The following is a 13,823-nucleotide window of genomic DNA, read 5'->3' on the forward strand; positions in this document are numbered from 1 at the left end:
CAGGTAAGCCGATGATGACTAGTAAAAACTTAGGTAGGTTGATCGTCGCTCATCCCTCGTGTTCTCTCCCGTGAAGTGATTAATCCCTAAAGTGGGCATGCAATCCCTATGGAAAAGCAAGTATTCTGATTGGAGGAAATTTCCACCCTCTGATGATCCATTCCGCCCCACTGCTCAAGACAACACAGAGGATGAAGAGTTTGATTGCTAGAATTTCCACCCTAAATTCTTCTATTTTATTCCAGAATATTAGGATCAATCCATGGTGAATGATACCATGTTAAGATAGGAAGATTGAACTAAGATAGAGCAGAGAGAATTTCAAAGATAGAGAAGAGACTTGTTGTATTTCTTATTAAACTCAACTGAGCACAATTACTGTCATTATATCAGCTGAGTTGAAGCCTTGTTCATGTGTTTCTAACTTCTCTAACCTTCTCTTATCAATACTAACAGTTTTCCTAAACTGCCTAACAAGAATAACAATATCTCAATGGCTTTACTCTTTAATCTTCTGACACATGGCTGCACTAGGACCATTGATATCTTTATAGCGTGAATAGTGGGGACGTCATGTATGCCTCTGCATGGATAGTGGCGATGTCAGGCTTGAGATTGCTTGTAATATCATCACCGGCAGTAACCAGTGTCACTCCCCGGACCCGAGGTTCGGTGGAAACCCCACGCCCAGATGGTGAGAAAGTAAAATAAAATAAAAAGAAGCCGAAACATGGGTTTAAAATAAACTTCTTTTATAAAAATAGCTCCAAAATCTTACAACTTTACAAGAAATAAATAAAGCTCTATTGCCCTCATCTAATTCAGCCTTAACTTGTTTAGTCCTAGTCTTGCCCACAAATTCATCTGAAAAATTAAACAGGGTGAGCAACCACTGCTCAGTAGGTACATGAGACCTTACCATGGTAGATTGATATAACTAAATTAAGTGACATGCAATCACACAACCAAATATCATGTTAATAATATTAATGCATGAATACTCTTCATCTACTCCTGTTAATTCATATAATTGAACAAGCAGACCTGCACGTCCCATACCATGCTTATACCACTTGGTCCTGAATGCCCATTTATATGAACTAACACCCATCTCAATCATCCCATAATTCCCCTTTTGTTAATCATCTTGTCTAACTCCCTATCGCCAGTCCCGAATCACCCAATACAAACCATGTGCATTGTGGGATCCTTGAGACCTAGTACCTGCCAAGAGTTAGACTCAACTACACAAAAGATCCTTCCCATTACTCTCTTTTCCATACTTTCTTTATCAACCCAAGAACTCCAAAAAAATTCCATGACATGATAAAATTATGCATTTCACATACCCATATATCTCACAACAATGTAACATTTAAAACACCACCAATATACATATAATCATATCACGCATAATATAGTGCTCACGAAATTTAATTAGATCAATCTCTGTAAAGGCTCCCCGAGAAAACCCTACCTTGACACCAAAGCTTTTGCTAGAAAGTAAGGTACATCCACAAACTCAGTTTCCCCCTCTTTTTCTTAACAATTTTTCTTCTCTCTAAATTTCTTTCTAATTTCTCATGTTTGAAACTGTAAGGTTATGCTTCTATTTATAGTGGTTATAGGGATAGGATAAACTTCAATATCAAAAGGATAAGAATCTCCAAGTTTATCTAAAAGATAAATATCTTAACAAGATAACATCATCCAAGTTTATCCAAAAGATAAATATCTTAAAAAGATAATATCGTCCAAGCTTATCTAAAAGATAAATATCTTCTTTTATCCGTTTAAAATACGGGTCTTCACAACCAGACTGCTGAAATTTTTGTTACCCATGCTGCGGAGAGCAATGAGATTGTCCCCGACTTTGAGTGGCCAAAAAAATGTGTAAGAGTCGTCGAGGGAGAAGTTATCTGAGTCTGGGCAGATCCAGTCATCCTTGGTAAGCCTCCAGTTTCCGAACAAGGAAGCGGATATTATGCAGAGGATTCCTTCTGATTTGGCCAAGACATGGTTCCCTACTGTCGGATCTCCCAAGTCGTCGAATTGGAACAATAGATACAGGGGTCTGTCGATCATGCAGGCACTAAGGTATTTTCCATTGCAACCCTTGAAAGCCATGTATCTGGGAAGTCTCGTGGCCAACGAGCCCAATCGGTGGCTATCATGTCAGCTTCACGCGATGACGCAGATGCTGCGAGTGGTGCTGCGTGTAGGCCTTCCTTACGGCATTATTTTTCAGGCAAAGGCTTACGTAGCTTCCAAGCTGGACATGGCGAAACTGGAGAGATAAAACTTTAATATCCAAACTAAAAGATAAGGAATCCCCTTCATAGTAGGATTCAAGAAGTTCGTAGATGGGCTCGGACAAAGTGCATATGGTTTTGGATCGGTCTTCCTTTGGTTCGTCGGCCCCAGCAACAATCAAAGCCTCCTTATGGAACTTGTTCGTGCCCTGCAGCCTTACCCAGTATTTGTTATTTGTAACAGCATCTGATGTGTAGGAGGCCCTCATGCTGGCTGCTCTTTGCTCTCTCCAGCTCAAACTTTGAGTAATGGCTGCCAATGTCATCTTCTGAGAATTTGAGAAACCCTGCTAATGGCTTCTTTTCATCTTCATCATGTATGTAGTGCAGGTGTTTGTGGTTGCTGCAAGATCTCAGCACCACAAACCTTGGCAGAGTTGCCATTTTCTACATTTTATCACTTCAAATAATTTACCAAAAATGAAGGAGAGGTGTATTAAAGTCAAATGGAAATTACATAACTAGCAAGAATATCAAAAATCCACTCAAGCCACACTTGATCTCATACGTGGTTACCTCCTAAGGCCGCCAACCTGGTGCGCTGCCTTATCACATTGGCCTAGAGTATCTTTAAAAACTACCTGCTGCAATTGGCCAGCATGCATCTGGATATTAAAAACAAGAGATATTTAGTGATATACCCATTTCTAGCACTAATATTATAAATAAACCCTACACAATTGAATTCCTATAAACAAACCCAAAAAAAAACCCAAAAAATGATAGCTAGCCTTATTGAATTTAATATTGATTATTAAATTACTTTGATGCCCTATTGAGTGCTTTGGGTATTTTTATGAGATTTTGGGGTTGGGCTTGTTTTAAGAAATTGATGGCAGTTTTGTAATTTATAAGAAGTTAAAAGCTTTTTTGTTATGTTGTAAATGGGCTTTGGGTGTGTTTCTAAAGTCCATTTTATATAGGGTATTTTTATAATTTGGGCCCCCATATTGGGTATAATAGTGAATCTCCCTAAAAACAATAGCCTCCACTACTACTTCTACATGTCGTTCTCTTCTAAGCATTTGCATATTGTGCACCGAGTCAGACTCAACTTCTACACACAGCATTCGAGTCTTGATGCAGGTAAGCAAAGCTTCTCTAGTAGCCTCAGCCTCCATCTCTAATTTACCAAATACGTTTTCAGTTGTCAATTTTTAAAAAATGAAATTAAAATTAAAAATAGTGAAAACTCAAATGATTATCAACCAGACTCTAAATTTATAGGTTCAAAATTGATGAGGGACAGAACATTTATTATTCACCGCTACCATTAATTCTAGACAAGATAAGTCATGAATCATTCCCAGATACATATGGGAATTGTAATATATAAATTTATCTAGAGTGGCAAGGCAAGTTCTCAAATCAATTCCACAAAACACAGAGTGGGCCTTAAAAGAATAAATGAAAGTCTAAACCATGAAACTAGAGTAGGCCTCAAATCAATTCCACAAAACTAAGAGAACGTTCCACCCATTATTAAAAAATTCATTCATTTTGGAAATAAACAACACAATATAAATTTAAAACACCAAATCGCCAAACAATATAAATTTATATTGTTTCAAATTAAAACAAACATAAGTTTTAAAAATATTAACCGAAATTGAGGATTGTCCTTGAATTGTTTAAAAATATTAACCGAAATTGAGGATTGTCCTTGAATTGCTTCAAATTAAAACCATAGGGACAAAAGTGACCAAATTGAAACCACAAAGACCTTAATGTAAAAGTGATGAACAGCAGATGTCAAAAGTGACTTTTTGTCTTTTCCTTTTACTTTGAATTTTCTTTTTACAAAGTTGGAAAAGGCTACTAAATTTAAAACTGTACACCACGAGGGCAAAGGAAACCAGCCCACCAATAGTTCAAATTACTTGACATTAATTAACATAAAAGGAAAGGGTAGACATGGACTTAGACAAGTTGGTTAGAGCGGATATGCTCTCTACTCTACACCCGAGTTCGAATCCCTCTCCCTGTAGTTTAGATTAATTTAAAGTAAATTATTTCTTGTAAAAGAAAACATAAAAGGAAAGGTAACTATGCAGTGAGTTGTGAGGATTTAAATGCCAAATCACACATTAAGAGCACTAAACTCTTCATGCAAGACATTTTGATAATTTCAAAGTTTTGTAGGTGCGAATTCATTTGGAGGTTGTTGGATGAACTCATTTGGAAGTTCGGTGAGAATAAATAGTAAATATAGCGTACAAAGAAACATTATAATAATAGGATTTGCTACCTTAAAAGCGATTATTCCATATAAATATGTAATTTGAAAATCCAACTCAAATATTATTTTCACTTTCCTTTAAATTGCTACAATATTTTCTTAATATGACAACAAATTGAAAGCTCTCACTTAGGTCTATATTCAGTCACCTTCTTGTTCATGTACGTAGTTTTATATGGACACAGTTTCTTTCCTATAATTCTAGAGCATTTCTCCTTTTTCTACACCATATGCAATGGATGTCTTCTCTCCTTTGTTATGCTTTATTGTGTGGACCCAGTTGGAGGTTGTTGGATGAACTAATTTGGAAGTCTAGTGAGAATAAAATAGTAAATATGGTGTACAAACCAAACCTTATGATGATTTGGGACGATGAAAACAATTGTTGATAAAAAAAAAAATATATGTAATTTGAAAATATAACTAATATTGTTTTCACTTTCCTTTAATTTACTCTAACACCTTTTTAATGATATATAAATGAATTTAAGGAAAATTGTTTTTTATACAAAAAATAATAATGAAAGGACACATTTTCTTCCGTATAAATCTAGACCCTTTTTGCAGAGATGGGCATAGCCAAGGTGGCTAGAGCACATGTGCGCTCCTCACTCTGCACCCGAGTTTAAATCTTCATTCCCGCAGTTTAAAAAGTAAAATATCATTTGTGTAAAAAAAATCTAGAGCAGTTCTCTCATTAGACTTGTGCACTCAATGCCTTCTCTCGTATGTTTTGCTTTGTTGCCTTCTATTCTGCCTTGTTTAGCCGTTAAAACTCTCTCGTTCCCTCTTTCTCTCTCTCAAGATATCTAGCTGCACTTCACAGAAAAATATCGCACTGGTACCCTCCACCTCCGTGCCTAAAAAGTCGGTATTAGATTAGTGCACATAGAAAATGTTCCTTCATCTTGGTTGGATATAGACTTCACCAATCTTTGAGAGCTGTTTGAGTGACTTATGGTCATCAACAACCACTAGCCTCTTTAGAGAAATTGAGATCTCTAGTACTGAACTTGAGGAAATCCAATAGAAACTGTTGCTGTAAGTAACAGGCCTTTTAGCCCATGGCATCCTCTTGAAAAGGTTGGTGTAGCTCAAAATTTTCATCCAAACAATATGGAAAGCATCCAACCAACGCTATCATGAACTCCAATCAAGTAAAAGTTCTTGATGAACATCAAGCCAACAATATTTTGAGCCCTACAAAACTAGATAGGGCACAGTGGCCAATGCAAACCACTCCACCACTGATGAACTTGATGATTAATGCAACATATCCAGCAACAAGTATTGGAAACTCTTAACTGAAAGTTTAGACCATACTTGCCATTCTTTTTTCTCTAAAACCCTAAGGCCTTCCTCTTCTCTTCCCAGCCCCGCACTGCCCCATTTGGGGAGGAGGAGGTATGTCCCTTCTCCCCTCCACTTCTCTTTCGTGTTGCTACCTCCCTATCTCTCCTGCCTTGGCTTCTTTTGGTGGGACTGGTCTTACCTTCGGTTTGAGCCTGTTTTGGCTCTGCCTTTGGCTATCTTAGAGAGTTTGATTGCTTATCCTCCTATGGTGACTGCTTGAGCCTTGGGCTTGGTTCTGAGATTTAATGTCTCAGACTGATTTTGTGTCCCCGTTCTTCGCCAAATACCCTATATAACTAAATTTACTTCTTCCTCCACATCCCATCCTCTTCTTGCGTTCTCTTCATTCTAGATGCCTCTCCTTTGGGTTATATAAAATACTTCTATATGCGGTTTTTTTCGTCTTTCTGGGAATGTGTATAGAGCTCTTGCTACAGTTCTAGATATGGTGCTTGCACCACTATTTTTCGCTAGGTCGATCTTTGGGTATATACCATGATGTTGGTGTGAATGGTTGTTGTTTTATCTTGGGTCCAGAGACGAATTTGGGTGTGATGGAGAAGATGACTCATGGATGACTATTGGTGTGCGGATGGATGTATTTTCAGGAATTTTTCTCCTTGGCAGATGATCGGTGGGTCTCTATGTGCAGCGGTGTTGACCTATGTGGAGGATGTGTATCTTCTCTTTTGTGGCCATTTTGGTGCAATCCCAGTCCCCGAGGGGCGACGGTGGCTTTGTTTTTATTTTATTTTGTTTTGATTTTGTGATGGTGAAGATTTATTATGCTAGAATCTTTCATGTATTCGTTGTTTTTCCTTCTCCTTTTGAGGTTTGAATGAACTTTAATTGAACAAAAAAATAAATGTATGGGAAACTCCACCATTGATATTAAGGCTTATTATCACAAAACGTCCCTAAGGTTTACGAAACTATCAGATTACATCCTTAATGTTTTTTTGTGTCACTTATGGTCCTCAAGGTTAGTATGTGCAATCACAAATGGTCCCTGCCGTTAGGTTCTGTCAAACTCTGTTAGTTTGCTGACTTGGCATACATATATATCACAAAACATCCCTGAGGTTTACACACTTATCACAAATGGTCCTTATGAATTTTTTTAATTTTTTTATTTAAAATTCGTAAAATTTTGGTTTTCTTTTTAAAATTATTTATAAATGAAAAAATCATTTATAGAAGGATTTTAATCTTGAGGACCATTTATGAACCCTAAACCTTAAGTTTTTTTCATTTTAAAATTTTATGAATTTTTAATTATTTTTTAAAAACTTCATTAGTTTGTTGATGTGGCATATATATGGAGCCAACATCTACAATAATATAGTGTCACATGTATTTAAAATTTAATATATATTTTAAAATAATTATAATTCATAAAATTTTAAAAAGAAAACAAAAATGTTATGAATTTTAAATTTAAAAAATTAAAAAAATTTCATAAGGACCATTTGTGATAGGTCTGTGAACCTCAAGGATGTTTTGTGATATACATATATGCCACGTCAGCAAACTAACAGAGTTTTTGACGGAACCTAACGGTAGGGACCATTTGTGATCATGCATACTAACCTTGAGGACCACGAATGACAAAAAAAAAATATTAAGGATGCAATCTGATAATTTCATAAACCTTAGGACCGTTTTGTGATAATAAGCCTTGATATTAATGATGAGTTGTACACAATCATCGGGAATTTAATTTAGAGTCGAGAACAAGAGGGTAGACTATGTCTCTAAAGATGATCTTTAATGGAAGATGAATCGGTGAGTTAATTAATTAGATGACACCATTATAGGAGTATTGTAACGTAGTTCTTATGAGTATCATAATTTAGCCCTTGGCCACTATATAAGAGATCTACATGACTTTCACTGGTCGAACTCTTGTGCACACGCATATTACACCAATGGTTCAATCCATTTTATCTTTGTAATCAATGTGCCGTGTTAGGACTTGAATTAAATCGACTTGTCTTGAGTAGTATCTCACTTTGAATTCATTGAGTGAATCAGAGTGATCAAGCACTCACCTCAACTACAATTGAAGCACTATCAAATTCCTTGTCACAGAGATCGAGTGGCCACGGCTGCTTGTTTCTAGGGTTTTTGTGTTTTGGGGGTTTTTTTGTTCTTTTAGGCCTAAATTATTTGTATTTTGTATTGGGCTTTTATTTTGTTTGGTTAAGCCCTTGTTTTTATTGTTCTAATAATTTTTGTTTTAAACTTATATGTAACTTTCTATGGCAATGACATGTTCATTCCTCTGAAGAAAAAAAACTAAAATTTGAAATTTGAAATTTTCATTGCTCAGAGACCTGCGAGCAAGGAATGCAGCTCGGATAGATGGGATATCTCCGAGACCTGCCAGCGTGGAATGCGACATGGATAGGTTCTTCGAGACCTGCGAGTGAGGAATACGGCTCGGATAGATGGGATATCTCTCAAACCTGCAAGTAAGGAATGCGGCTCGGATAGAATGGGTATCTCCGAGACCTGCGAGCGAGGAATTGACAGGTCAGGAATAGGAGTACGCCTCGGAGGAGAGTATTCCAGTTCTGATATATTCTTAAACTATAGGAAGTTCAGTGTATGTCGTATTTATACTCAAGATATAACTTGTATGAGTATAGGAAAGAACTACGTGTGGCTTGATCTCTTAGTAAGGGTACGTAGGCAGCCTAGTATTTCAGGGTGCAACAGCTAGGTTAGGTAACAAAGGTAGTCCGGTTAAGTTATTAAGAGATCTAACACCGTTCTGGTGATGTTATAAGAATTGATTTGAATGTTGTTAGCAGAATGATTTATTTGACTTATTGAGGCTGGATGCCAGAATAATATGATGTTTGATTGCTAGAATATATTTAAATGCATGCTAAACGATTGATATATATATATATATATATATGTATATATGTGGATAGGTAGAGACTTCTGGGAAATGTTCAATTTATAGGGGAGACTCTGCCGAATTTTCGGCATAAGTCTAGCTGCTAGAAAAACTGGGATTTTAGTTAGACGGGCAATTTGGTCATTTGTGCCCGACATTCGCCAAGTGTCGGACATGCAGAGGGTTTGGCTTGGATTCCAAAGTGGAATTTGGGTCGGGTCGTCTCAATATAAAAGCTAAGTCTCGCTACTGTAATTCATTTTGTATATTCTGAGAATTAGAGCAACAACCTAGAGGTTTCCTATTCTTTCCTTGCTTACTTTCTTCTTCATTCTTGCAATGGCTACCATGGTTATCAATGCCTTGTAACCATGCTCAAGCATCAGACCATTTGGATTTCAGGTGTGAAATGGTTTGGTGATGCAACCAAAATTTTGAGACTAAATTACTTTTAAGTTTTTTTTTTATTTTTAATTTTGTAGGATTTTTTACAGTATCAACATTAATACCGAATCATATCGGTCTCATTTGAGTTGGGTATAATTTGAACGTGTTTTCAAAAATTCTCATCCTGCCCCTATCAGGGATTGACACCGGGATGCCTTGCCTAGCTCAACAATTTAATTCTATTCCATTTTATATTATTTATAATAATAAATAAATAAAATAAAATAAAACTAGCGAGTGTTAAAGGGGAAATTATAAAACTCCCCAATTAGTTTTTATTAAGGGCCGGCCCTAAATCTTGAATTTCATTAGTGCGGATAACAAATTAATTTTTGTTGTTGGAAAAAGTAACAAATTAATTGGAAATTAGGAACAATCATATTCATTAATAACAAAAATAAAGAACCATCAATTTACATCCATCCACAGACTTAAAAAAAATAAAGAAATAAAGAATATCAAGCGGCATTTCAACAAACACTTCGGTGTCCGTTGTCTAATCGGGCAACAAAATAGAAGATCCGGTTTGCCGACCCGACCAGCGGCCCGACAGATCGGCAGGCAGAGAAAACCGACACATCGGGCAAACCCTGCTCTTCTGCAGCCACTCCACAATGCAGCCCCGGTGATAAAGATGCGAGCACGGCATACACGTGGCGTCCGATCCAACGGCCATCTCCTCCAAACAAACCGCGCACGCAGCCGATTCTTCCACCGCCGCCGTCTCCAGCTTCGAAATCGCCGCCCTGCTCGCCGGCACGAATTTCGGGGCGGTCGCCTCCTCCTCCTCCTCGGAGCCGCCGAACTGCTCGACGAAAACATCGAGGCACGCCTCAATGTGAACGAGCATGAAGTCCGAGAAAGGGCGGGAACTAGCCTCTTCCGCAACGGCGCCGTTTGCTACCTTATCCACCATGGCTGCGCAGAGCTCCGGCGGGCAATGCAGCTCGGAAAGCAGAGCCTCGGCGAGCTTTGCCCTCGACGCATTTTCGTCCATCAGTAGGTCAAGTTGGAGCTCGTGCGAGTGGTATTCTGTAGTGGGCGGTGAAACGGCGTCGTTTTCTTCAGCCGAGGCGTGATTAAAAGTAAATGTCGTGGACTTGACAGTGATCAAGAATTGGGTACATGGCAAGTCAGTTTCAGGCTCAATCACGGCTAATGTAGATAACCGGCAGCGGCAGGAGACTTCGCTTCGCCTCTCCGTCGGTTGATCCATCGAGACGAAAATCGGGAAGCAAGAATTGAAGATGACACGAATTAGGGTTCGAGTATGGTGTAGAATACTTGTAGCAGAACCAAATTGTGAGGCTTGTTGGAAAGTCTTGTAACGTTTATATACAGAAAGCTAAGGGCGGTCTCCAATTTAAATTAGGAATTGTGATCGAAGTAGGATTCCTTGTTGCATTAGGATTGATGATGGGTCGTTGGTCAAAGGGTAGTATAGTAATTCAATAATGGAACAAACATTTGTTTATTTTACTTATTTTACGAAGAAAAGTTAATTGAAAATCGCGTGTGCCTAGTCAACTCTTTGACTCTGGGCAGGATCGCAGTTTTGCCTTGCTATTAATCGTAGTACAAAAGACAAACAATAACATTTGTTGCGGGCTCATCAGGCGCACCACTTGCCATCTGACCTTTAATTCCACCAGGTTGTAATTTTTTTTTTTTTTTAATCGAAACCCAAGGTTGTGATTCTCTTTTTCTTTTTTTTCTTTCAAACCCGAGGTTGTAAATTATAATTCATTGCGATACTTTTGCTGCATCTCTTACTAGTCTCTTGACCCACGCAGCGACTTAAATAGTTTTCTTTATTTTCATACGAATTTTTTTAAATTATTATTAAGTAAATATCTACCGAATAAAGCCGCTTCCTAATTTTCTTGCTTTTATTGAAGAATACAAGAAAGTTAAAGAGCTATTTTAATCAAAAGTACATTACATTGAAATTGCGAGAATCAGATTAATCAATATCTCACCAAAAAATTAAATTCACCTTCATTGGCTTGGCTACAATATTTATAAAAAAAAACACAAAATTTGATCTACATGCTTGCTTGCATCATATCTAAAAACTTCGTCCATCATCTCTCTTCATACCTCTCTCTTCATGCATCAAAGCAGGCATGGAAAATCGACACAATGGACAAGACCTGCTTTTGTCCAGCCACTTGAGAATGCAAGCTCCATGAAAAAGATGAGAACATGGCATACAAGTCCCTTCCGAACCAACCACAATCTCCTCCATACAAATCGAACACACAGTCGAAAATTGTACTTCTCTCACCCTCTCCAACTTATTCTCAACCCACAATTTTTTCGACCACGGCACGAATTCTAATCCGGCCTCCCCCACGTCATCGTTCCACACGTAAGTGTCAACAACATGAACATTGATGAAAACCGAAAGATTCAAAACCTTATGCCCGGTACCACCTCTGGTAACGAACAAATAGAAAGAAGCGTCGTTCAATATTTTATCTGTCATCCACTGACAAATTGCGGCTGGCACGCTCAAGCAAGATAGCTTGCCGGATATGGCAGTCCTTGAATCCTCGTCTGAGGCTTTGCCAGCAGCGAAGGGGTCGATCTCAAGCTTTTCGTGCTTAACGCTGACAAGGGTGGTGCAATTTTTTTGGTCAATGTGGTTGTCCTCAAACTCGAAATCCCAGCAGGGGTGAAGGCGAGTAACCCTAGCCTCCATGTTCAGAAGGAACTTGGTGGATCGCAGCTCGGTTTGGGGTTCAATTACGGCTTCAAGCTCTGTAGTAAGTCGGAAACGAGGGTCACCCACCACCCTTTCCAAAACTTCAATCGACATGGTCATCTTCTATACGCACACTTCTTGATTCACAGTGATCAATCGAGCACTTTTTGGAAACTAACAACTTTGTGTGTTTGGTTGTAAAAACTAGCAACTTATATATATATAAGCTTGGCTGGTTTTCAAATCAATTGCTAGGAATCCCTGTGGGTTGATCCATCAACTTGCAAATTCGATTGAGACGAAAATTGACAAGCAAGAAATCAGGGTTTGAGTATGGTGTAGAACTGTAGCAGAAGCAGATAGTGAGTATACGGTATGAAATGTTACTGGCATTTCACGTTTATATAGAAAGCTTGGTGGTCTCCAAATTAAATTAGGATTTGTGACGAAAGTATGATTCCTTGCGAGCCAATAAAGACATGAGGGGTAGTATAGTAATTAATTAATATATAAGCTTGGCTGGTTTCCAAATCAATTGTTTCCTTTTCGATAAGTATTTTATTAGTTTAACAAAAATTAACGTTGTTTTTGGTCGAAGAGGTTTGGGCCCAATAGCGTGGGTCGATGATGGATGACCCGTCGGCCCAATTGTTAGCGATGTTGCTCGTGGAGAAAGCTATGTAATTAATAAACAATATATTATATATGTAGTCGTTTCTTTAATATAAAAAATAGTTTATTCTACTGCTCATTTTATACTGCTCTTGCTTCTTTAGGTTTTTTCTTTTTTTCTTTTTTTTTCTTTTTCTTTTTTTTCTTTTTGTTGTTGAGAAAATATGGTATTTCATTCAACCAAAAGGAACATTACATGGTAAGAACTAGCATATTAACGGAGGCCTTATTAAAACCTTCACAGAGAAACAAAATCTCATGGTAGGAAATAGTACCACTCATGCTATTGACTAAACAGAAAAGTCAAACAACTTATACGAAACAAACCAACCTAAACCCCAACCACAAAATCCTTAAAACAACATTCCATCACTAGGCCTCATCATTTGGCCGGAGGGTCATGGGCCGAAGGGGACCCGCCCGGCCCGGCCCGTTATGAGCTTTGAGATGGCCCGGCCCGCCTTGAATTGGGCTAGGATTGGGCTTGGGTGTATGAAGCTCGGCCCGACCCGGTTAAGCCCAAGAAAGCCCGGCCCGTTAGGCCCGCATACATATATAATTATGTATAAATAAGAGTTTAGGATTAGGATTATATCACTTAAATCACATATATAATTTGTTTCATTTCATTTACTTTTCTTTACTCATTCCTAGTTTATAATTGGATGATTAGCACATTAATTTGTGCCAATTATTAATACAACAATTATATATATATATATATAAATAAGATGAACAACATATCATATCACCAAATATAATCATATCACGAAACATAATCGTACCACCAAATATAATCATGCTTTTCTTGAACAAATCACTAAACGTTTGCATATTTATTCATACCATCCTTTAAAAAAAATATTTTTTTATACTTTTTATTTTTTTTATAAATTATTTCTTAAAATATATTACGGTCTAATTATGTAATAACCTCAAAAATAATACATGGTTTTATTATTTTTGTGAAAAATCTTATTAAGTTGTGTGACTTTATTGGATGTTTTATGAATTTGGTTTGATGTGAAAATATTGGAATTAAGTCAGTTTAATCTCAAATTTGGACTAAAATGCCCTTATGATTAAGTTTATGATTTTTTTCAAATGAAGTAGGCCCATTTCGGCCCGGCCCTTTGGGCGTAGCCCGGCTCGGCCCGATGGGCTTTCCCAAGCCCGGCCTATGGG

The 13,823-nt window shown here is 37.6% G+C and overlaps 1 protein-coding gene across 1 annotated transcript; it reads right to left on the reverse strand.

Moving 5' to 3' along the window:
• Positions 1-9,579: 9,579 nt before the first annotated feature.
• LOC117619679 (E3 ubiquitin-protein ligase SDIR1-like) lies at positions 9,580-10,614 on the reverse strand. The gene has a single exon (XM_034349684.1). It carries the CDS (start codon positions 10,473-10,475, stop codon positions 9,756-9,758), a length of 720 nt encoding a protein of 239 aa, XP_034205575.1. The 5' UTR covers positions 10,476-10,614; the 3' UTR covers positions 9,580-9,755.
• Between the last annotated feature and the right edge of the window lie 3,209 nt (positions 10,615-13,823).

The sequence above is a fragment of the Prunus dulcis genome, chromosome 2, assembly GCF_902201215.1.
Source record: "Prunus dulcis chromosome 2, ALMONDv2, whole genome shotgun sequence".
Taxonomy (NCBI): Eukaryota; Viridiplantae; Streptophyta; class Magnoliopsida; order Rosales; family Rosaceae; genus Prunus; species Prunus dulcis.

Coding starts and splice junctions, on each gene's coding strand:
- LOC117619679 (XM_034349684.1), bottom strand. CDS start 10,475: ATGGATCAACCGACGGAGAGGCGAAGCGAAGTCTCCTGCCGCTGCCGG.